This window comes from Lissotriton vulgaris, chromosome 12 (assembly GCF_964263255.1).
Source record: "Lissotriton vulgaris chromosome 12, aLisVul1.2, whole genome shotgun sequence".
Classification (NCBI taxonomy): domain Eukaryota; kingdom Metazoa; phylum Chordata; class Amphibia; order Caudata; family Salamandridae; genus Lissotriton; species Lissotriton vulgaris.
The window spans coordinates 464,273,077-464,297,366 of NC_141700.1; the positions used below are offsets into that span (position 1 = coordinate 464,273,077).

The window sequence follows — 24,290 nt, forward strand, 5'->3', positions numbered from 1 at the left end:
GAAGCGTGCACGTTGCCGTGGCGTCTAACCCTGAGAAGGCAGAGCCTGAGCACCTCTCAGCGGTGTCGTCAGCAGACTGAGCCCCACTGACGTCCCGTGCACGTCGATACTAGAGGTATGTTTATGCACGCGGAAACGTCAGGCCCTTAACAGCATTCTGTTTCGGACTGACAGTCCGATTGACTAATAATACGCTCTCGTTCACAGACACTGCTTTAAAATACATCGGACGCCACCCGTCGCCATCGTCAGCGTGGGTGAGTCTAAATAGCGGTCATACAAAGGACTGCTTAGTCTTGTCTTGTTTGTCTTGATTTATGTGATATTCCATGTAGTTTTACAAACATTGGAAACACAGCACTGACGGCTATTTGTTCCCCCTTTTTCAGTACTCGAGAGCACGCCTGGACGGCTTTCGCAACCGATTGACCTTTTGCGCATGGCACACCATTAATGGGTGAGTGCCTATTGGGTATTATTACCCCCCCCCCTTTTTTGACCTTCATGATTGTTGGTTTGAGAAACTTAGGCCTTATATTTGTTTTTTCAGGTGCCTGTCCACACCACTGGGGTTACATGAATCTAATGTAACTAAGCCCCCTCCCTTCACCATCCCGTCCTGATGAAGACCCGTTTGTGAGGATATCAACTGCCCTTCTTATCCTTGGGTCGAAACGTCGACAACCAGTCCCCCACCTGGAGCCTGCATCTTTTGTGCCCCTGTCCCCCGCCTTTTCCCTTAAAAAATAAGAGCAACGGAAGAACTGTTCACCGTAATATAGCAAGAAAGAATTGAATTTTTTGCTGAATAAACATTAAGGGCAGGCTCCTCCAGAACCTCTCTAAGGATTATTTAACCTTGGATTCTAAGAAACAACCGAAACACCTTTTCCCTAGACCTACTTGGTCATTCTCTGTCCTACACGAGCACTAATAATCTTTTCACTCTATTCTATGCACGTTACTAGTTGGTAACCCCGCTTTCTGCTTTTCATAAACTTGTGTTTGTATATATTGTATAATGATGAGGAATTTTATAAAATAAATGGTAGAGTTTCTTTTCCTCTACTTTTAAGACCTTTACGAAAAAATTGTGTGTTTTGGACATCTGATTATTTTTGGGCTATTTGTTCTCTCTCCTTTTTTCCAAAATTCTTCATGACATGATTCATTCGTATGTGGAAAGAAAACCGAGTTGAATTCTGTAACAAAGTACTAATAACTGTATTTGGAGCTAGCGTCTAGGACCATTTTTTAACACTCCCTTTAGAATAGGTAGTGTTCTGACGCTTTTTTCTGAAGTAGGGAAGGTGTCAAATAAGAAGCCTTCTTCTACAAGGTCATTATGCATGTCTACGTTGTGGTACTGCGCTGGCCTGTCTATTAGTTGGTTAAAGACGATGGTGTCGTCAGTAGGTGACAGCTTAGTTGGGTATGAAGAGACGTCAGGGAAGGGATGGGTGTCATATGGGTCAGTTGGCTCCCCCATGGTTCATCTTGAGGGTTAGGATCTTCTGGATAATCAAAATCATGCTGTGGATCCTCCCCTGCGTTTCCCTCATTGTCCCCATAGTGAGAAGGAGAGTAAGGAGCAAAAGGTGTAGTAGGCATAGTGGGATAGAAAGGACTGAAGGGTCTAGAGGGAGAAGTCCTAAAGTCTTTCTTTTTTAGTGGAATGGGGGGAATGAGAGTCAGTGTCCAGTGGTCTCTTTTTCCTATGCAGGATTGTGACTTTACCAGTCTCAGGATTAATATATATTTTTGCCTGGTCGTCTGATGGATCAGGATAGAAGAGTTTCTACTCAACTGTCCTTGGTTGGGTCTTTGACTTTTATGGCTTTGGGTCGATAACACCTTCTATTTCGACGACTTTTCGTGCCTTTTTGCTCGTCTTCGGCTCGGGCCCTTTCTTTGGGTCGACCGGGTCTTTTGGTTCGACACGTTTGTTGTGCTCGTCGGATTTCTTTGGTTTTGACTGTCCTTTCCAGAGTCGATGGCTTTTTTGGGATCGACTGGTGTTTTTGGAGCGCTTGTTTTCGATTCAATAGCCTTCTCCGGCCGGATTAAAGGCTTCGATGCAGCACCCTTTCCTTCGGCGACCTTCAGCACAGCCGGCTGTTTTGGGTCGACGACTTTCTTAGTGTCGGCGCTTTTCGGCTTGGCGTCCTTCTTTGGCTCAACGGCCTTTTTGGGGTCGGCGCCTTTCGGCTCGACTGCCTTTTTCGGGTTGACTGTTTTCTTTGGGTCGACGGTTTTCTTTGGGTCGACGCCTTTAGGCTGCACGGCCTTTTTCGGCTCGACGTTTTTATTCGGGTCGACGCCTTTAGGCTGTACGGTCTTCTTTTTGGGCTCTGGAACCTTCTTTGGGATCACGATACTTGGCCCTGGGGTCTCTGAAGGCTTAGGTTTCGGTGCCGAGCCGGACGGCGGGGCTGTCGAAATCTTGGCTAAGGCCTTTTGGCGATGCCTCGACCTGAGCCTTCGGTAACGGGGTAATTGGTGTCGGGGGCAGTGTACTCACGATTTGCCCCGGTGGGATCTCGTCATCGGAGTCAGAGTAGTCCTCGACGGTGACAATTTCTAGGTCCGAATCTGGAGCTTCTGGAAGTTCTTGGTCATCATCGAAGATATTGTCTGGTTCCGGTGCCTGTCGTTGCATCTCTTGCCTAGCAGCCCGTCGAATCCGTATGGTTTTCTTCGACCGGAACTGGGCACAGGCTGGGCAGGTTTCTTCCTTATGGTCTGGAGAAAGGCACTTGTTTCATACTGAGTGCTTGTCAGTATGCGGGAACTTTGAGTGGCATTGTGGGCACCTTTTGAACAAGCTCCTTTCCATCGACAGCAGGCCCACGTGACGTTGAAAAGGCCCAACGGCCCGCGTCGACGACCGGTTCGAGATGGAAAGCTTGATCGAGTCAAGAAGTACCGAGTGAGAACAATACCGCCGAAGTCGAAGGCCTTTTGGCCTTTATAAAAGTTTTGTTTCGATTCCGAAGTTGGAGTGTAGGAATAACATCCGAACCCAATGGCGGAAAAAAACAATCTGAGGATGGAGAGGATGCCCATGCGCACTGTAGTCCAGGGGAGGAGTCACCTATCTCGTGATACTTCGAAGACTCTTCCAGGACAACAAGGTGCAATCATCCGGACCCAACACTAGGCGGTGATCTATGCACAGATATGAATTCAGCAGCCCACATGCCTCAAACATAGTGCTTTTCAAACGTGTGCAACAATGCCAACATTGATGCCTGACAGATGCCTTGGATTGGGACACCCCAAAGCCATGGCGGTAGTCATAGCCTTTCCCCTAGTGGAAAGGGCCCTTAATCCCTCAGGGGGCCGCTTCTATGTCAAGGCATAACAGATCTTGATCAAGAGAACGACCCAGCAAGAGCTGGTCCTTTTCCGCACTGCTCTTCTCTTCTTTGCTCCCACATACCCCACAAGCGCTGGTCGTCCACCCAAAATTCTTTAGTACGACAATGCTCTTTTTGGGTCCAGCCGGTGGAGACGCTCCTCTTCCTTAGAAGGATGCAGGGGAGCAAAGAAGGTGGGCAACGTGATGGACTGACCCAGATGGAAAGGGGTCACAACATATGGTAAAAAAGATGTCCGGGAGTGAAGCACCACTTTGTCGGGAAAGGAGATAAGATGACACCTGCAACTCACTCATTCTCTGGGCCGTCGCCACTAAGAAGGATGTTTTGATGGTCAACAGCCGGAGGGGACAATTGTGTAAAGGCTCAAAGGGAGAGCACAACAGATAGGTGTGGACCACATTAAGTTCCCACTGCGGCATAACAAAGGGCGTAGGTGGAAACAGGTGAGCCAGCCCTTTCAGAAAACTATGCACAATGGGAGATTTGAAGAGAGGGCTGGTTTGGCAGCTTCAAAAAGGCAGACAGAGCATTGCGATAACACTTGAGCGTTCCCAGAGCAGAGGATAAAACATTGAAATCATAACCTGAATGTCCTGGACTTGCAGCTCGGGAGGATAAGCCTGAAACTGCACTGTGTCCACAATTGCCCCAGTGAAAAGGGGGCATCTGAGAAGGAGTCAGGTGTGACTTCAGCACGTTTATAGAGAACCCCAGCGAATGCAGGAGGTCAGGTGTAGTCTGAAGGTGGGAGAAGACTGCCTGGGGCGAGGGTGACTTCAACAGCCAGTCGTCGCAATAGGGGAAGACTGACATCCCTAACCTGCGCAGATGAGCTGTGACTACCGGCATCACTCTTAACACCCGAGGGGCACAGGTAAGGACTACAATCCACTGCCCTGGAATAGGTCAGCCACCCCTTTAGCTGGGTACACTATACTAGTAGTGAGTGTACAGGTGCATGAGCCATGCACCCCTACAGTGTCTAATCCAATTCTTAGACATTGTATGTGCAGTATTGCCATTAAGAGTATATAGTGCTGGGAGTTTCTCATTACGAACTCCACAGCACCATAATGGCTTTACTTTAAAACTTGTAAGTTTGGTATCGAAATTCGCAGCACATTAAACCCACACTGATGCCAGTGTGGGATTTAATGAACAACGCACTGAGAGGGGATCTTAAACCTGAAAAACGGCCAGCCTCTGGTGGGTTACCTGACTGATACACTCAAGCTTGCCATCACAAGATATGTTTCTGGACCCTCTGGGCGGGAGCCTTCACTCCCTGAGGCCAGAAGCAAAGTCTTCCCTGGGCGGAGGTCGTCATACCTCCCCCAGGGCAGGAATAGCACTCTGTAGCAGGGGAGCTTCAAAGGCCCTTCCGCTTTTGCAACATGACCCACCCAGCCTCTCCTGCTATCAGGAGCAGGCCCCTTCCTGTCTTCCCTCCTTTTCGGCAGGAACAATTAGCACAGCCCAGAAGGTGTGCCCACCTCTGCCAACCCCACCCCTCAGGTGGGAGAGGAGATATGAGGCCCACTCTTAGTGCCGGCCATCTTGCAGATAGCAGGCACTCTCCAATCAGGATTAGGGGTTGTGCCCACTCCCCCACGTGGGGTGAGCACACAAAGGGTGTAGTCACCCTAAGGTCAATAGCCCATTGGCTACTGACCTCAAGACCCCTAAAACGCCCCTAAATACAGTGTTTAGGGGCAGCCATGAACCAAGAAGACGAATTCCCACAACCTACGAAGAAGGACAAAAGAAGACGCCAATCAGAAGAGACGAAAGCAAACAAATGACTTGGCCTCAGCCCTACCGGCTTGTCTGCAGTTTCCAGAGATCCTGTGCTAAAATTCGCATTGTCCTGCAACCAGCAACCTCCAGAACCCCTGAGAGGAACAACTGCCTCCAACAAAGACCGGATCTCCTGTGAACAGCAGCTCTGTTAAAAAAAAAAAACCTACCAAGACAAACTCTGAGCCTGCTGAGGACACAGAAACCGGATGTAGGAAGGTGGATATCTGACTATGGTTACCCCCAACTTTTTGCCTGGTGTTTTGCTGGTTTTTCGACTTAGTTGACCTGGGACCCTGCTATTCAGGACCCCTGGCCTACTGCTCTCTCTGTAAAATGGATTCCATGTACCTTAGGTGCATACCCAATTGGATACGGAGTCATCTTATCAGTCCCTGTACAGAATACCTTAGGTATCCAGGGCATAGGTGTACCCAGGGCCTACCCGGGGCTGCAGCATGTATTATGCCACCCCTGACTGGCCATCCAAATCTGACAACTGGCTGCACGACAGCTGGGGCAAGGTGGTGTAAACACCCTTTGCTTTAGATATAGTATCCCTATATCTAACCCTAAAATGGATACATGTATTCCTATCAGTCACTCCTATGGCAGGCCTTATCAATCCTGAAGGCAGAGTGCTTGGAATTATGTGAGATGGTGCTCTGGCATGAGCTGAGCCCGTTTGCAGCTTGCGGAACCAAGTCCTAATAGCTGTTCCATGATAACACGTACCATATACTCTTAAGTGCATTATAATCCTCGCGGTTATTTGCTATCTTTGGTATCGCTTTATCAAAACATGTCGAGTAAGGTGTCATACGAATTGGAATACTAACCCCTCGCCAATTCTGGCGACGGGGTTAGCATTCCACCCTTCTAGAGGGACACGACATGTATGTAACTGTGAACCCCGGTTAAAGCTAACTCGAGCCTCAGCATCACAAAATGGATGCTGCCACCACAGACACAAGTCTGACCTCCTGCTGCTGGGAGTCCTTCCAGCGAGGAGAGCTCGGACAAAGGGTTTCCTGTCAGGGGCGGTGCTAGCACCATCCCAGACAGGGTTTTGTGTATCCCAGGTAGGCAGGGCTGAGAGGAAGGTGACTGCAAGTGGCACCCCGGTGCTCACTGTGCATATGCCGGCTTAAACCAGTTCCAGGGGCACACCAGCCCCTGAGCTGGGGAAAGTCCGGACAAGGGAGAGGGGTGTAACCACCCCCCTCCTGGTCCCACCCATGGGCAGGACCTAGTCGCGTGCCTGCCCCTTTTTTTACAATAAAGGTAGGAGCAGGCCCCCTTCCCAAATTAGATAATTCTGAATCTTGACTACTTTCCACGAAAGGACTCGACTATTTATGAAGACTCTCCCTTGTGGCTAAGGAGTAGCCACCCTGCACCCGCAGGCACCATCTAAGCATCGCGGTTTGCTGTAAGTCCATCCTCCGGATCAAGACTGCCCAGCTCGACGAGACCCGGATTCCCTGGCATCTCTGACCTCTACCTGCATCATCAGCCCAGCTGAGATTCGTGGGTGTGACGAGACCTGAAGGGACCGGCCATCTTCAAAACTGCACGATGCTTAACCAGCACGACCGCCGAGGGATCCTCGAGTGAGTGCTTTGGGGTTTGAGAAGCCCTGACCCTGAGCAGCTCCAGCACCGAAGTCCAGCCCCCCCAGCATCCACGAGATCTGCGTGGGGCCCTCCTGCTCTTTGCTGCTCACCGCGTTGTCCGGTCACTTGCCTGCTGGCTAGTGGCCCTCCTGACGACGAACCACGACGATTGCACCGCTGGTCTGGTTGCTTCAGACTGGCCCTTGCTCCCTTCCAAGAGAGGAGCACCCCGGACCCTCCTGGTCCACTCCAGACGCCATCTTGCCTCCACCGCGTGGGCTTGCCTTTGCCAAGGTTTATTGCCCCAATCTTGGGTCCAGCATCGCCGACAGCAGACACCTTCGTGGGACAGCTCGCACCTCCATCCTGGTCGCCGACAACGCCTCCTGGTCCGAGAGACAGCAGAGTCCAGCGTCGCCCACTCACCTGGTCGAGGTGACTTCATCCGGTGCCATCCTGGTGCCCACCTAATCACTGGCTAGTGATTAAGAACTGAGTCCCTTCTGCTTTCAGGTCGTCTCCATCTTCGATCCAGGCTTGGATCACTCCGGACATCATCACTGGTCGCCTGCCAGCAACTTCTTCTTTCAGGCTCCATAGACTTCAACGAGGATTCCAGATGTCTTTTGAACCCTGTGCAGCCGCAGCCCCTGGGCTAGGTAACTTGAGCATTTCGGTGCTCCAACGTAGGTTCACTATCTAAGTGTCCAGATCCTTTTTCGTTTTCAGCCTATCTAGTCGGATTCGTCCGATAACTAACTTTGTGATTACTAGCCTCCATAGACTTTGTCCCGCATCCCGCGTGAGAGTGCACACTCTGCACCCGATCTCCCTAGGCCTCCTGCTCCTAACCTGAAGGTTCAGTAGTGTAGTCCTAGCAATCCTAAAGCCTCTGGATCTTGTTACTTACCTGCTAGTATTTTGCATTCCACTTTTAGAGTATATAGTTTTTCGTGCCCCTCGGGCATTTGTGTAAATTGTGCAACTTAAAGTATTTTCTTAAGAGTTTTGTTGTGTGCTTAGCTCCCTGACTCATAAAGAGTTCAGGGTAGACTTGTTATAAATAAATATCCTTTTATTTTCATAACAACTGGTGTGGTGTCCTTTCCCTTGGTGTTCAAGGGGTATATGTGATGGTATAACAGCTGGCTTAACCCCTTCCACGCTGATGACGAGCTGGGCTCGTCATGGCGTAGCCTCCTCGCACGCTGATGACGAGCCCAGCTCGTCACGTAACATGCGATTTGAAAAATCTCAGCGTGCGAGCGGAATTCCGCTAGCGCGCATGAGGTTAACACGCCCTCTAGAGTTTAGCCTAAAGACTGCTCTTGTCCATGCTACTAGGATAGCTGGTCTATAAGGTTGACTTACAACCAATCATCAATAAGGGTCGTTTGGAATGATACACAGTGATCACTAGAATAGTGAGCACTACATATCAGGCCAACTTCTCACACCGGACACCTAGAACCACCACTGTACATGACGCCTTCAGCCCGAATCCGGGTGGCCCACCGGTCCCAGCAAGGTCCCCTGTGCTCCAGAGTCTGAGTGCATCATTGGTTTACCCCTCCAGGGCTTCCCAACGTCATTCGCAGCCTCTGCACAGAGCCCTCCACACACATGAGTGGCCCAGTAAGGTGAAATCTGACCTCAAAAGACACTTCTGCATCCAGACGCCCTGCGCCCAGGAGAAGAGAACCCGAGCGGCACCTACGTCCCTGAGCCCTCCAACTTACCTACCCAGCTGTTGGTTCCTCCCAGAAGTCTTCCTGGACCCAGCCAGCAGCCAAAATTTAAAACAAGCAACTCCCATTGAAAATAACAGGGTACCCGCCGCCAAAACAGTACCCTGCACCCAGCTGCCCCTGCGGGTGCACCTTGTGTGCCAACTCGGATCCCCCTTGGCCCAGAGACTAACACCAGTGGCTTTGCTCCTACAACATTCTATTTCTATTTCTATTTCTATGCGGAATTTGTTAAGCGCGCGGACACCCAGGGGTTTCATGGCGCTAGAGAAACAGAGAAGAGGGTTCGTGGATGTAGAGTTCTAGCAGTACGCTTGTTGAAATAGCCAGGTCTTTAATGCACGTCTGAACTCAATCAGCTTGGAGCAGCTCCTGATGGACAAGGGCAGAGAGTTCCAAGTCTTTGGGGCGAGGTGTGCAAAGCTGGATCCGCCGAGTCTTTTCTTTTTAAAGGTCGGCGCCTTGAGAAGGGATAGGTGGGCGGACCGAAGCTCACGGGTCGGGATATGTTTGATAATAAGTTGGTTGATGAATCTAGGGCTTTTTCCGTGAAGAGCCTTGAAAATTATGCAGCCTGTCTTAAAGATGATCCGATGAGTGATGGGGAGCCAGTGGAGGGAGGCTAACAGAGGTTTGGCTGACTGCCTGCGGTTGCTCCTGAAGATTAATCTGGCCGCTTGATTTTGTACAATCTGCAGGCGTTTAGAGATGGTGAGGGGGAGGCCGAGGTAGGTCGAGTTAGAGAAGTCTAATCGCGAGAGGACTAGCGCGAGTACTGCCTGGATGAGGGCAGAATGAGACAACAGATGAGCGATTTTTTTTATTTTTCTCAATTGAAAGAAGCAGGAGGAGATCACTGTTCCGATCTGGGTTTTCAGAGAGAGATCGGCGCTAAGAGTGACCCCAAGGCTTTTCGCTGTCTGGGATGGTGAGGGGGGAGTGCCCATAGAAGGTGGCCAGAAGTGGGGGCCCCAGCTGAGTGTACTGTCACAGGGGAGTACTAACTCAGTCTTTCCTGGGTTTAGCTTAAGATGGTTCCGATCCATCCAGCTCTGGATATGCAGCATGGTCTTTTGGAATTCCTCGACGGAATCCGGGGAGTTGAGGGGGAATATCAGCTGCAAATCGTCAGCGTAGTTGAAAATGATTACTTTTCTATTTTTCAAGGAGTGCAGGAAGGGTTTAAGATAAAGATTAAAAAGTAGGGGGGACAGTGAGGAGCCCTGTGGGACACCGCAAGTGGTAGGTAGGGTGGGGGCTGTGAAGTTCTCCAGCTTTACTGCCGGATATCTGTCCGTCAGAAAGGATTTAACCCAAGAGAGGGCCGTGCCATTGAGGCCGGCTTGTTCGACACGGTGTAATAGAATGGTGTGGTCCACCGTGTCGAACGCGGCCGATAGGTCGAGTAGTACGAGGGCCTGGTGGATTCCGTTATCGGCATTGGTCCTTAGGGTGTTCTGCACAGCGAGGATCACCGCCTCGTTGGAATGTGCCTGGCGGAATCCAGCTTGGTTGGGTTCGAAATAGTCAGATATCTCAATGAAGTTGGATAAATGGCTGGTTACATAGACTTCCAGTAGTTTTGCGCAGTAGGGGAGGAGGGAGATGGGGCGATAGTTAGCGAGGTTGGAGGGGTCGGCACCTGGTTTTTTTATAAGAGGGACCAAGGTGGCGTTTTTAAAGGAGTCGGGTACCGTACCTTGTAATAGGGAGGTGTTCAGGATGGAGAGTATACTCTGAGTGAGTTTGGTGTAGACCTCTTTCAGGATGTGCGGAGGGCAGGAGTCGTTGGGTGAGCCCGATTTTACTCGGTTCATAAGTTCCAATAGTTTGGGTGGGTCAATGGGGGGGAAGTCTTGTAGGGTGTTGGGATTTCTGCAGATGTCTGACTCGTCTGCAGGGTGGTTGGTTTGGATGCTGTTTTTTATGTTGTCAATCTTCTCCTTGAAGAAGTTATTGAGTTGGTTACACAGCGTTTGAGATGCGGGTTGGGAGGGGGCAGTTCTGGTGTCATTGCAGAGGTCGTTGACGACTCTGAAGATTTCCCGTGATTTGTTTTTGGCGTTGGAAATTTTTTCTGAAAAGAAGGTAGATTTCGCCACTAAGATTGAGTCCTTGTATTTTTTGCGAGCAGTCTTATACAGTGCTCTGTCAGAGGCTAGGTAGCTATGTCTCCACTTCCGTTCGAGTTGGCGAAGTTCTAGTTTCTGTTCTTTTAATTCAGCAGAGAACCATTTGTGGGCGTCCATGCGGCGGGCGCGAGAGAACTTGGTCAGGGGGGCATGTTCATTACATGCGGAGAGGAGCCACTCGGAATGCGTTTTGTCCATCAGATTGATATCTGGTAGCTGGGTGGGGACGGAGTTGGACAGGGAGGAGAGAAAATCTTGGAGGTTTAAAGCTCTCCATTTCCTGACTGAGCCTCCAGGGGGTGCATGGTTTTTTTTGATAACCCTGAGTGGTGATAGAGAATTGTAGTAAGTGGTGGTCGGACCATATGCATGGTGAGGCCGTGGGACAGGAGGTGGAGATGTTATGAGACCAAATATGGTCTAGGGTATGTCCCTTTTCATGGGTGGGGGTCGCGACATGTTGGTGAAAGTTTAAGTTGGAGAGGAGTTCAAACAGTTCTGTGGCGTGAGGTCCAGCATCAGCGTTGTTATACCAGTAGTTGAAGTCTCCTAGGACCATAACTTTGTCGTGAACGACGACTAGGCCTGCAATTTGTTCAGACAAGGAGGCAGGGAAGGAAGGCATGGATGTGGGAGGACGGTATACCAATACTAGCACCATAGTGCCTGTCTCGGTGTCAGATTTGATAACTAGGTTATCCGAGTCTGGTAGGTCTAGAGGGGGTAAGGGGGAAAAAGTGTGGTCTTTATGAATAATGGCGGCCACGCCTCCCCCAGTTTTACCTGGTTTTCTGTTTGCAGACAAGATGTAATAGTCTGATGGTAGGGCCGAGAGTATATCCGGCAGGGAGTCTGTGGTGAGCCATGTCTCAGTGACAAAGAGTATGTCGGGGCTCTCAGTTTTCAAAAGCAGGAATATGTCAAGTTGGTGTTTGACCAGGGATCTGGTGTTGAGGTAGAGGCAGCGAAGAGTCCTGAAATTGGGTATAGGGGGAATAAGATTTTTTGAATTTAGGGGGAGAGTGTGAGTCGGGTCTTGTGAGTAATGAGGAGCGAGGATGCTACTTGCCTTTAGGCGAGCGTGCGTGGACGGGTCGAGTGGTTGAGGAGCGGGATCTTGCAGAGAGTGTAACTCTGAAGAGGAGTATCTGATGATTTCACCATTCTGCCTGGTCCCTGGGACCGTCCAGGCGCGGACGGGCGCAGACGGGCTTGCCTTAGGCGCGCAAACGGCGCTCCCGCTGCGCTCGTCCGCTGCGCTTCCTGCCCTGGCACACAGTAAAGGAGAAAGAAGGGGCGTGGCCTCAAGGGGGCGTGGCTAGCGAGCACGCCTGCGATGGCGGCCGCTGGAAATGAAGCAAACAATTACCGCGACAGCGCTCAATCGGCTGCGTGGCAAGAAGGTAGGATGCAAGTTTCACTCAGCTGTTTAGCAGGTTATTAATCAACACAAATAAAAACAGAGTATTACAATTTTTAAAATTAGTGCGTACCGCCAGAGCCCGGCTTCCGCCTCAGGTCTGGGATCTGATTCTATGGGTCAGTTTTCAGAGCGGCGCACAAGTTACTACTTGTGTAACGATATATCTGTAAGAGACATTAGTTAGTGATAGATTCCTTACCTTAGAATATCCCCAGGCGTCAGACTGGATCCGGAAATTTTTGCGTAGCAATACCCCTGCGCGCTGTTAGGCGTCGTCTGCGGCTCCGCGTCCGTCGTCGGCGTCGTGAGCGCCGGGATGACGTCATCGGAGTATATAGACGGCGCCCATGCGCGCTGACGTCAGTTCTGATAACACAGCTTTTCCGCGCCAGATACGCAGAGCCATGAGAGAACTAACACTGGTGCCATGAAACTAGGGCCCTGAAAGGGGATGACCTTAACCCTAAATATCGGTTCGCAGAACGGGGAGGATGGGAGGGCGGTAAGGAATCTATCACTAACTAATGTCTCTTACAGATATATCGTTACACAAGTAGTAACTTGTGCATCTGAAAGAGACACGTTAGTGATAGATTCCTTACCTTAGAATAGATACCCCAGCAATACCAACCCCGTGGTGGTGGGTCTGCGAACCAATATCACACCAGAAAGTCCTGGAGGACGGAACGGCCAAAGAAGCCATCCCTCCGGACTTGACTGTCCAGGCAGTAGTGTCTTGCGAACGTGTGCAGCGAGGCCCACGTGGCTGCCTGACAGATGTCCTGCAGGGGGACACCGCGGCCCAAGGCAGTTGTCGTTGCCGTGGCCCGAGTGGAGTGAGCCCGCAATCCAGCCGGGGGCTCCTTCCTCGCCATGGAGTAGCATGCTTGGATGCACAAGATGATCCACCTGGAGATGGTCCTCTTGTGTACAGCCTTTCCCTTCTTCGCGCCCACGTAACCAACGAAGAGTTGGTCATCCACCCGGAATTGGCGAGTGCGGTCCAAGTAGTAGGAGAGCGCACGTTTTGGATCCAGACGGTGGAGCCTCTCCTCCTCTTTCGAGGGATGCGGAGGCGGAAAGAAGGTGGGCAAGGTGATGGACTGCCCGATGTGGAAGGCCGTGACAACCTTGGGCAGAAAGGAAGGTCGTGTACGCAACACCACCTTATCAGGGTGAACAGACAGGAAAGGCGGAGAAGAAGAAAGAGCCTGGAGCTCACTCACTCTCCTGGCAGAGGTGATGGCAACCAGGAAGGCCGTCTTCAGCGTAAGGAGGCGAAGAGGACAGTTATGAAGTGGCTCAAAGGGAGCACACATCAGATAGGTGAGAACAAGGTTCAAGTCCCACTGGGGCATCACGAAGGGAACAGGAGGGAACATGTGTGTGATGCCCTTCAGAAATCTACTCACTATAGGGGACTTGAACAAAGAAGGCTGATCAGGTAGCCTCAAGAAGGCTGAAAGAGCAGAGAGATACCCTTTAAGAGTGCCCAGAGCAGAGCCCTGCTGGGCAAGGGAAAGAAGAAAGAGCAGCACTTCCGAAAGGGGTGCAGAGAGGGGATCCACAGCCTTTGCTGCGCACCATGCCACAAATCTATTCCACCGGCAGGCGTATACCGACTTAGTGGAGGGACGCCTGGCTGCCAGAATGATGTCACAGACTTCGGGAGGCAAGTCAAATGGCCTCAACTGCCGCCGCTCAATCTCCAAGCTTGTAGGTGGAGACTGGACAGGTTCGGGTGCAGGACCGTCCCCTGCTGCTGCGACAGAAGGTCCTCCCGAAGAGGCAGACGAATCGGGGGATCGACTGACATGCTGAGTAGCTCGGGATACCAGTATCTTCGAGCCCAGTCCGGAGCCACAAGGATAACCTGGGCCCGGTCGCGCTTGATCTTCTTCAGCACTCTGGGCAGAAGTGGTATAGGCGGAAAGGCGTACAACAGGCCGCAGCTCCACTCGCGACGAAAAGCGTCTCCGAGCGAGTGCCGCCTTGGAAACTCCAACGCGCAGAACTGCTGACATTGCGCGTTCTCTTCTGTGGCGAATAGATCTAACCAAGGCTCTCCCCACTGTCGAAAGAGACCTTGCGCCACGTCCGAGTTCAGACGCCATTCGTGATCCATCATGCACCGGCGGCTGAGTTCGTCCGCCCTGGCATTCAGAGAACCTGCCAGGTGTTGAACCACCAGAGTCACGCCCTGATGTTCCAGCCACTGCCAGAGGCGCAGAGCCTCCTGGCAAAGGGTCCACGACCCCACACCGCCCTGTTTGTTGCAGAACCACATGGCGGTGGTGTTGTCGGTGAACACTTGCACCACGCTCCCCCTGACAGAGGGGAGGAATGCCTTCAGTGCAAGACGAATCGCCCGCAGCTCCAGAAGGTTGATGTGGAGCCGGGACTCCGCCGGAGACCAGAGGCCTCTGATCTCCGCCTCTCCCATGTGGCCTCCCCAGCCCTGGAGGGACGCGTCCGTCACAACTACGTGCTCCGGCTGGGGTAGAGAGAGGGGTCTGCCACTGACCCAGTCGCGGTCCGTGAGCCACCACTGCAGTTGTCTCGCAGTGCCCTCCGAGATCAGGACATGATCGGACAGGTTGCCCTGATGCTGGGCCCACTGAAACTTCAGGTCCCACTGCAGAGCCCGCATCCGCCACCTGGCGTGACGCACCAGAAGGATGCAGGAGGCCATCAGTCCCAGAAGCCGCAGCGTCAACCTGACCGAGACCCGGGATAACGGCCCGAAGACAGGAATCAGAGCCTGAATATCCCGAACCCGCTGCTCGGGTGGGTAAACCCGAAACTGCGCCGAGTCGAGAACCGCTCCGATGAAAAGGAGCTTCTGAGAGGGACACAGGTGTGACTTCGGCACATTGATGGAGAACCCCAGCAAGTGCAGGAGGTCGGCCGTAGTCTGGAGGTGGCTGACGACTGTCTGGGGCGAGCCCGCCTTCAACAACCAGTCGTCGAGGTAGGGGAAGACTGACACCCCTTGCCTGCGCAGATGGGCTGCGACCACCGCCATCACCTTCGTGAACACCCGTGGGGCGCTGGCAAGGCCGAAGGGGAGCACGGTAAACTGAAAGTGCTCGTGGCCTACCGTGAACCGCAGGTAACGCCGGTGGGCCGGCAGGACGGGGATGTGGAAATAGGCGTCCTGCAAGTCCAACGCTACCATCCAGTCTCCTGGGTCCAGGGCAGCCAGGACCTGAGCCAAAGTGAGCATCTTGAACTACTCCGTACGGAGGAAGCCGTTCACGTTCCGCAGATCCAAGATAGGGCGTAGGCCCCCTTTGCCCTTCTTGGGTACCAGAAAGTAGTGGGAGTAACAGCCACGTCCTACTTCTGGCCCAGGAACGCGCTCGATGGCCCTCTTGGCCAAGAGGGCCGAAACTTCCTCTTGCAGAAGTCGCAAGTGATCCCCCGACACACGGTGGCATTGAGGTGGCATGGATGGAGGGGAAGACTCGAAGGGGAGGGAGAAACCCCTTCGGACAATTTGCAGCACCCACCTGTCCGAAGTGACTGTATGCCAGTGGGAGAGGTGATGGCGAACCCTGCCTCCCACAGGCGTCACATGGGCCTGAAAACTCGGACTAGGAAGGTTTTGAGGCGGGGGCTGCTGAGGGAGGTGTGGACTGGCCTCGCCGCTGACCCCGACCACCGCCACGGCGGTTCCCACGGCCGCCACCGCGTTGCTGAACATTCTGCGGCGCGTGGCTGACGGTCCGTGGTGGGGCGCCCCTTCCGTGGCCACGAAAGGAGCGAAAGGCACCCGATTGCTGGCGTGGGGCCGCAAGGCCCAAGGACTTGGCCGTGGCCCTGGAGTCCTTAAAACGTTCCAGCGCATGGTCTGCCTTGTCGCCGAAGAGGCGACGGCCATCAAACGGCATGTCCAGGAGAGTGGCCTGGACATCGGCCGAGAAATTGGCGGACCTCAACCAGGCGTGGCGTCGAACCGCCACCGTCGTTGCCATCGCCCTGCCCAGTGAGTCCGTGGTATCCAGCCCACACCGGATGGAAAATCGTGCCGCATCTCGGCCGTCCGCAAGGGTTTGGCTGAGTTTAGCCCTGACCTCCTCAGAGCATTGTGGCAGCACCTCCGCAACCGTGTCCCACAGAGTGTGGGTGTAGCGGCCCAAGAGACAGTTGGTGTTGACTGACCGGAGCCCTAGGCTCACAGACGAGAAGACCTTCTTCCCGAACTGCTCATATCTCTTGGATTCCCGATCGGGCGGGGCCGTCGGGAATGCGGTCTGGGAAGTGGAGGCCTGGATGACCAGGCTCTCGGGGGTGGGGTGGGTGGACAAAAAGCAAGGGTCGCCCGGTGCCGGGCGGTAGCGTCTGGCCACGTTCCTATCCACAGGGGGACCTGTGGCGGGCTTGGACCAAGTGCCCAGCAGAACGTCACACAAGGCCTCATTGAACGGCAGAAGGGGCTCCGCGGAGCCGGACTGCTGTTTGAGCACCTCAGTGAGGAGATTAGTCCTCACGGCCGCGACGGGGAGCTCAAGGTTTAGGGCCTTAGCTGCCTTCGTCAACACTACGCTGTAAGCAGAACCCGCCTCCGAAGCCACAGTCGGGGGCGATGTAAATCCAGTGTCTGGCGAGGTGTCAATACCACTGGCCTCCCCAAGCTCATATGTCCAGTCCTGATGTGACTGGCAATCACGTGCCAGAGGGTCCTCGGACCCCTCCCATTGCTCCTCGTCACCCAGCTCCTGGAGACCAGGATGAACAGCCAGGGCCTCCTCGTGGAGATAGAATTCTCCGACGGCCGATGGAATCGGCGCCCAGCGGCGCCCCTCCGACGCCTGAGGCGGACCGTAGGAAGCATTGGGGTCGGCAACCACTACGGCTGCCGGGGACGACACCTGAAGGGACGGCGCCGGTGAGGTCGTAAGGTCGACCGGCGAGGTCCCGGATCCGGAGCCGGATCCAGCGAGGTCGCGCGGCGCCGGGACCGAAGTCGCCAGCGGCGCCGGGCCCGAAGCACCCGACGTCGTCGGGGCCGAAGCGCCCGACCCGGAAGGACCTCCAGACGGAGCCGATCGGCCCGAAGGCGCCACGGGAACCGACTGAGGAGGGAGGGCCCTCATGGCCATGAGGTACCTCTCGACCTCCTCCTGCGACGCGCCGTGCCCAGGGACCCGAAGGTGTGGGGCAGGCGGCGACGCTTGCGACTCCCGCGGAGCCGCGTGGGCGGTGTCGCCCGAACCCCCGGCCGCATCGAGCGAGCGTCGGGGCGGGTCGGAGGACCGATGGTGCCGCTCCGACCTCTCATGCCTCTTACCTGAGGACTTGGATCCAGACGATCGGTGACCACTCCCGGAGCGTCGATGACTCCGACCTCGCGACCTGTCCCTCGACCTCCCGTGGGACCGGGACCGGGACCTGGAGCGGCGCGGGGCCGACTGCCTCAGCTCGAGACGCTTGCGGGACCGCTCCCGCCTAGCCTTCGACGTCAGGGCCCGGCAGTCGTCACAGGTTCGATCGTCGTGGTCGAGGCCTAAGCACTTCAGGCACCGGCGATGGGGGTCCGTGACCGACATGAGTCGGCCGCACTTCGAGCAAGGCTTGAACCCGGGCATCCCTGGCACCGATCGTCGAGAATCGACGAATTAGAGGATCAAAAAGATCAAAAAGTTTTCAGTCAAAAAGTGACTGGGGGTAGAGCTTCTTCCGGATCTGCGCTAGCTGGCGCGGAAAAAAGAAGAACTGACGTCAGCGCGCATGGGCGCCGTCTATATACTCCGATGACGTCATCCCGGCGCTCACGACGCCGACGACGGACGCGGAGCCGCAGACGACGCCTAACAGCGCGCAGGGGTATTGCTACGCAAAAATTTCCGGATCCAGTCTGACGCCTGGGGATATTCTAAGGTAAGGAATCTATCACTAACGTGTCTCTTTCAGATGCTTTATATAGGCAGGGGGCGTGGCCTCAAGGGGGCGTGGCTAGCGAGCACGCCTGCGATGGCGGCCGCTGGAAATGAAGCAAACAATTACCGCGACAGCGCTCAATCGGCTGCGTGGCAAGAAGGTAGGATGCAAGTTTCACTCAGCTGTTTAGCAGGTTATTAATCAACACAAATAAAAACAGAGTATTACAATTTTTAAAATTAGTGCGTACCTCCAGAGCCCGGCTTCTGCCTCAGGTCTGGGATCTGATTCAGATTCAGAACATTGCGGGCTGCTCGAGAGCAGCTACCCAATTGGATAACATTGGGCCTCAGCACTCTACACCCGCCCGCCCTAGTGCCCCTGAGGGTGCTTTGAGAGTGCATCCTTGACCCTGGGAGAACCCTGGTTCTAACCCCAGAATACCAACTCCCAAACCAAAGTACTTACCTTGAAACCGATTACCAAATTTCTTCCCATAAGACTGCATGGACTGCTTTCTTGTGAAAATTGTTCTAAGTGTGGAGTTGGTTTTGTATGAGAACTTGAAAAACTGCAAATATCTAAAAACTGCTTTACTTACCATTCCTCTTGGAAATGTACCAGTGTGATATCTAGGCATATCACACAGAGTAGAAAAAGTAATCTGATAAGTATTAAAAAGTAATATCACAGTAACTTCCACTGCATTGAAAGTATTTACAACTCTGTAATGAAGTCATTTTCATTCAGCTTGCTTGTATTGTTCAACATCCCTTGAAAAGTATCATTTACACTTACCTGTACCAGGCTTGCTTGGTTCTAAAAAATAAATATAACTAAAAAATATTTTTATACAAACAAATGAGTTTGAGTTCAGTCTTTGCGTGTGTGACATCCTTTGCTGCCTGAGTGTGTACAACAAATGCTTAACACTACCATCTGATAAAGACTTGCTGCTCGCCCACCCTACCACAAATAGAGAGTAATGTGCTATGAACTTTTACCTCTGCCTACCTCATTTTGGTATAGTATATACAGAGCCAGCTTCCTACAGATGCTCAGTAGCCATATATTTATTCCTACAGCTAGGAGACCCATCCATGTGTTCATGAGTTAGTTTCTCATAGTAAACGAAACGGAGCATTTTTCATGTCGAAACAGTGATACACTGTACTGTCTTATACTGTAATGACAAGTGATGAAAGCAATAAAGGAGCTGTGAAAATAGGGTTCAGCATTCAATCCTTGTGCTAAATTAACATCCAAATCCAGAATCCTTTACATACTAGCACAAAGTAGGTCAAATATTATTACATTATTGAAAGAGCACAATAGTGTTACTGGTGCAAATTAGCAAAAAAATATATACCAGAGTGAGTCCTCATGTGTCGTTTCAGTTTGTATGTATCTCTGCTGGCGTAGCTACACAAGCTGCACTGGAAAGGGCGTTCTCCAGTGTGAGAACGGATGTGGCGCTTCAATTTGCTCACCTGAGAATAAGAAAACATTTGCATGAATATACTGTTGGGCAAAATGATTTATTTGCAGTTAAAGACAAATTTCTTTTAATAGCCTCCAGTGCTAAAAATATGATGGTCACGTACCGAACAGTCCCACTTGGGGGCTAAAAAGCTTCTAACTTCCATATCCTAGCATTCGAAGGCAGGGACATTTGTCCCCTTTGCACCAAGGACTTCCACACATAGGGTCCTTACCTGAGGCTGCAACAATATTTGCTTCTGCTGTCGTCCCAAGGCCTTCCCGTAGGTGATTAATATTATCATTGGAAGCTGATGCCACTGCTAACTCGTGGAGTTTTAGTAAGACCTGCAGGAGGCTCAGAAAGCACAATACATCTTCCTGAGGCCATGCAAAACAGATACCTAGAAAGGGTAGACTTGTTTTTTCAATTGGGTGTGTCGGGGTAACAAACAATGGACCAGCAAAAAGGGACTCAAAGAACCACATTTCCCATTGCTCTTGATTGGGGGGCGAGAGGAACACCCTCCTCTCGCTACCATACAGGAGTCCAGACGGAGAGGATCATCACTTTCGAAGAGTCTCCCATACGGAATGATGGACTATGCAACAATGCCATGTTCCTCTTGATACAGAAAATCAAAATCCAAATGAAACACAAATTTCAATTCGACCGAACAATGTCAACACCAACATGCCTCAACAAGAGCAATCTACAAGTTCAACATAAGCTGCTGAGCTACCAAAAATAGATCGAACTGCATCTGGCTATTTCATTGACTTTGATACCTTTCCATTGGATCCGAGTGAACCTGAAACAACGTCAACCCCAATTTCTCGTGAACAACAAATCAAAGACTCTACAGTTTTCTTAAAAAGACTTACCTGGTGTCACCTTAGATAGAACTTTGGATAGGCACTGGGATACTTTTCATTCTCTTCTGGTTAGGCTTAGTAACAATTTTCTGCCTACTAATTAATGGAACTCAGGTTACTGAATATTTAAATATAAAATAGATGCCAACTTATTTTTTTTGTATCTTTTCTCAAGCGAATTAACCTGCAAGCTAAGATATGAGCAAAAGTGGGCTTTTCGAGACGGGAAAACATCTTCGATGCTGGAAAAAAAAACTTCCCAGAGCACGAGTTATACTTGTCCCGGTCCTGGTATCCCTCTCCCAATACACACTCACGAGCAGGCTACTCCCAGATCGCACATTGATGCCATAGGAAGGAATACTAATGCCCAAAGAGAGGATTTTACTTCTTCAATAAGCAGCAGTAAAGCAGCACATTCTTACAAGCAGCGCATTATATCGGGTCAACCACACCCAGTAAAACCGAACCTTGTTGATTAAATAGCGCTTCAACGTCTCAGAGATAGAGTGCGCTATATAGGCAATTGCACTACAATGCTTTGCGCACATCGAATGGATTTAAGGTCCGGAGTTTCAGGGATAGGATTTCAGTAACAGGGCCCCTGGAGGAGAGGCATTCAGGCGTGACGCACATCCCGTAGTTCCAAACTGTCCTAAGAGGCTTGGGTTATGCACAACACGTCACCCGGTAGCCTCTTCGGCATACGTGCCAACATTTGGGAACACCTCGGTTTGATTTCTAGGTAAGGGAAGTGCATGAAGCTAGAGAGTACTCATTCTGCCAAAAATTAGACGGTACACATTTTGCTACTTTATAGGGGACATGTACGGCTGCATAACAAAGCATGCACGTACAAATGTGTCAACGAAGGGAGAAGGATGGCGGCTATGGTTAACTTTTAGCTGTTAAAGTTGGGAGGACGTTACTTTTGGAAAACAAGTAACCAGATACTAGAATGCAGCCTGCCGTTTAGCTGGCACACTGCGCGCTGCTGATGATTGGGCTTTCTCCTGAGACACATAGGCTATGGGAGGGAACATTTAAAGAGAAGGTGGGACATACCCGAGCCTTTGGCCATTTGCGTGCTTTCCTTTGTGGAAGCCTTACGCAAATGGCCAATCAAATGCGTGGCCAGAAGAAAAAAACTAGCATTAAAAATGCAATAGGTCTCGCCTTTGATTAAGTTAAAGCCATTTGCTTTGCTAATGGTATTGTATAGCAAAGCAAATGGCTTTAACTTAATGAAAGGCGAGACCTATTGCATTTTTAATGCTTGTAAGGGTGGCTCTCGAGACAAAGGCACGGCCTGGTCACCGAGAGCAGGCAGTGGGTGACCACATGAAATCAATTTTGGTCAGACTTTGTCTGAGGCAGGCCATGGTTCAAATATTTACGAGGAAAGGGAATGTCAAGATTCGATTGCGATCCTTATCTAAAGCTCGATGTCTTCTGCATCCTGGCGAAAGCTGATGTCTGGGTTTACCAGAAAGATTCCCACCAGTATTACATATAAGTTTCAAATTACTCATGAGAGGAGAGAGCCTTGGGGGATTTCACCTGCTAGCCAGAGGAGTCAATAGGAACTCCTGTGGACAATAAGGCTGTATTTGTCAGTTATGGGGGGTAGTGCTTTGAACCACATTCAATGTGCCAGCATTTTATAGGGGGTTGTGCAGAGCATGGTATTGAATGCTTCAGAGAAGGTAAGAAAGAGAAGGAGGTGAAAATGTATGCAATATGCAGGCTGCCGACCACTTGTCGTGTCAGTAACATGCCGGACACCCAATCTGCAGTAGGATGACCTCTCCACTCAGCTTCCTGGTCCACACTTAATAGCCAGCACTCACACTCATCCCATTCCATAAACACAGCATCATGATATAGGCTGAGCAAGGATAGACGGAAGCTCAAAAAGGCAAGAACAAACACTCATTCACATGGACGACAGGGCCTGACCAAAGAAAGCAGGCACGAGGGGGCCACAAACTGCACCACAGATTTTAGCTCCAAGAGCAGTCAGGGTGTGCCACCGGACAGCTGACATGGCCCTGGCTCACAAACTAAACTGGTCAGAGAGTGGCCCTCGAACGCGTGTAAGTTGTGACCACAAATTTAAAAGGGCTCAAGCGTTTTTACTGCTCCCACTGGGAAGTGTGTGCGTCTCTCCCCGTCCGTCGGCCCACTTTCTCCCCACTCGAGGGGTGTCCCAGACAGCACAATGACTATGCCCCACCTATTTGTGACACAGTCAGTCTGCCCAAAGCCAGATCCTTGGCCTCTCCGCCTGTGTCCAAGATGCATATGAGTGCAGAGACAAAGTGTTTCCTCATTTGCGCGCACACACACAAACACCCCCCCCCCCCCCCCCCCCCTTGGGACACTTTTGGTAATACGGCCCCTGGATAGTATCAGAGTCTGAGCTCAATCAACCATTCTATGTTTTTTAATCTAACTATTTTCCATTTTGGAATTTGTTCACTTTTCCTCTCAGAAATATAGTTTTAAAATACACTGTTCACTTGCTAGTGTTTGGTAAAAGCCAGGACTATGCCACAGTAAAGGTGCTAAGAAATGCAGTAGTGGACTGTGAGAAGTTGGCCTGATATGTGATGTCCACTATTCTAGTGGGCAGCCTGTATCAGTCCAAACAACCCTTATGGTGATGGTTGTAAAGTCAACCTTATAGACCAGCTATCCCAGTGGTAGCATGGACAAAGCAGTCTTAGGCTAATATTTCAGAGAGCATGTGAAGCCAATTGTTTTACCAATAATAACCCCTTGAATACCAAAATGAAAGGACACCACACAAGGTATATATCAAATATATATGTATTTATTACTAACACAACCCCTCTGCACTCTTTATGAGGTCAGAGTTCGAGATACAGCACAAGTGACTCAATAAGCATACTATAAGTTGCACAAATACAATTCTGCCCTAGGGGCCTCACGAACCATATACTAAGTAAGTGGTATAAGAACCACTTCAGAACAGGTGAATCGGCCTAGGGCATCGCTGGGACTACACTGAGCAACCACAGGTTGGGAAGTAGGAGTCTCACAGGATGCATGTGCAGTGTCTAAACACACATGCGAGTTCTCAGACTTTTAATGGGAACGTAAAGTTAACAAAGTAGTTGATTTCGGACACTTCCGGGTGGACTACGGGAAAACCCAGTTAAAGTAGAACACTTGGATAGTTATTACCCACGGGAGCACCGGAGTACTCGAGTTACCTCACCCAGGGAAGCCGGGTGCATAGGTGTGAAGTCGTGTTGGGTTTCGTCGTCGAATCCTATGGAGAGATGCAAGAAGATGCTGTAGGCAACCAAGAGGAAGATTTCCGGATGGATACCATGGGTGGAATGAAGAAGTGAAGAACCTGAAAGCAGAGGGGACAGAGACTGGGTCACTAGCCAGTGACCAGGAAGGAACCAGGCGATGTAGAGCTGCAAACAGGTGAAGAAGTGAAGCTTGTCTCTGAAGCCACGTGGTCCAGGAGGCGTCGACGACGACCAGGAGCTGGATACGGACTGTCCCACGAAGGCTCTCGCTGTTGGCGTTGTCGGCTTCCGGACTGGAGTCAACAAGCCTTGGCAAAGGCAACCCACGCAGGAAGTGAAGATCGGCTACTTGTACAGACCAGCAAGGTATGTGGAGCTTCCCCTTTACAGGAAAGCAAGAGCAAGCCCAGAGCAACCAGGCAAGCAGCGTTGATTCAAAATGGTGTCTTCAAGATGGCCACTTACCAATGGGCTAGCAACCGCAAAGACGAGCCAAGGAGAAATGCAAGAGCGGCCCCCACGCGGCACTCGTGGAGTGTGGAGGGCTGAGCTTCGGTGCACTTATGGCTCAGAGTTGGGACTTCTCAATCCCCAATGCACAACTTCGAGGACGCCTCAGAATCTGCACAGTTTAGCAAAGAGCAAAATGGCCAGGTGTCCGGTCCC

General features: G+C 51.5%; 1 protein-coding gene across 1 annotated transcript in view; it reads right to left on the reverse strand.

Moving 5' to 3' along the window:
* The window catches only part of CTCF (CCCTC-binding factor), a 713,286-nt gene that overhangs the window by 422,234 nt on the left and 266,762 nt on the right, over positions 1 to 24,290 (reverse strand). Inside the window, exon 6 of the mRNA XM_086945216.1 lies at positions 19,352 to 19,472. Coding sequence (XP_086801342.1) covers positions 19,352 to 19,472 — 121 coding nt within the window. The remainder of the gene's footprint in view (positions 1 to 19,351; positions 19,473 to 24,290) is intronic.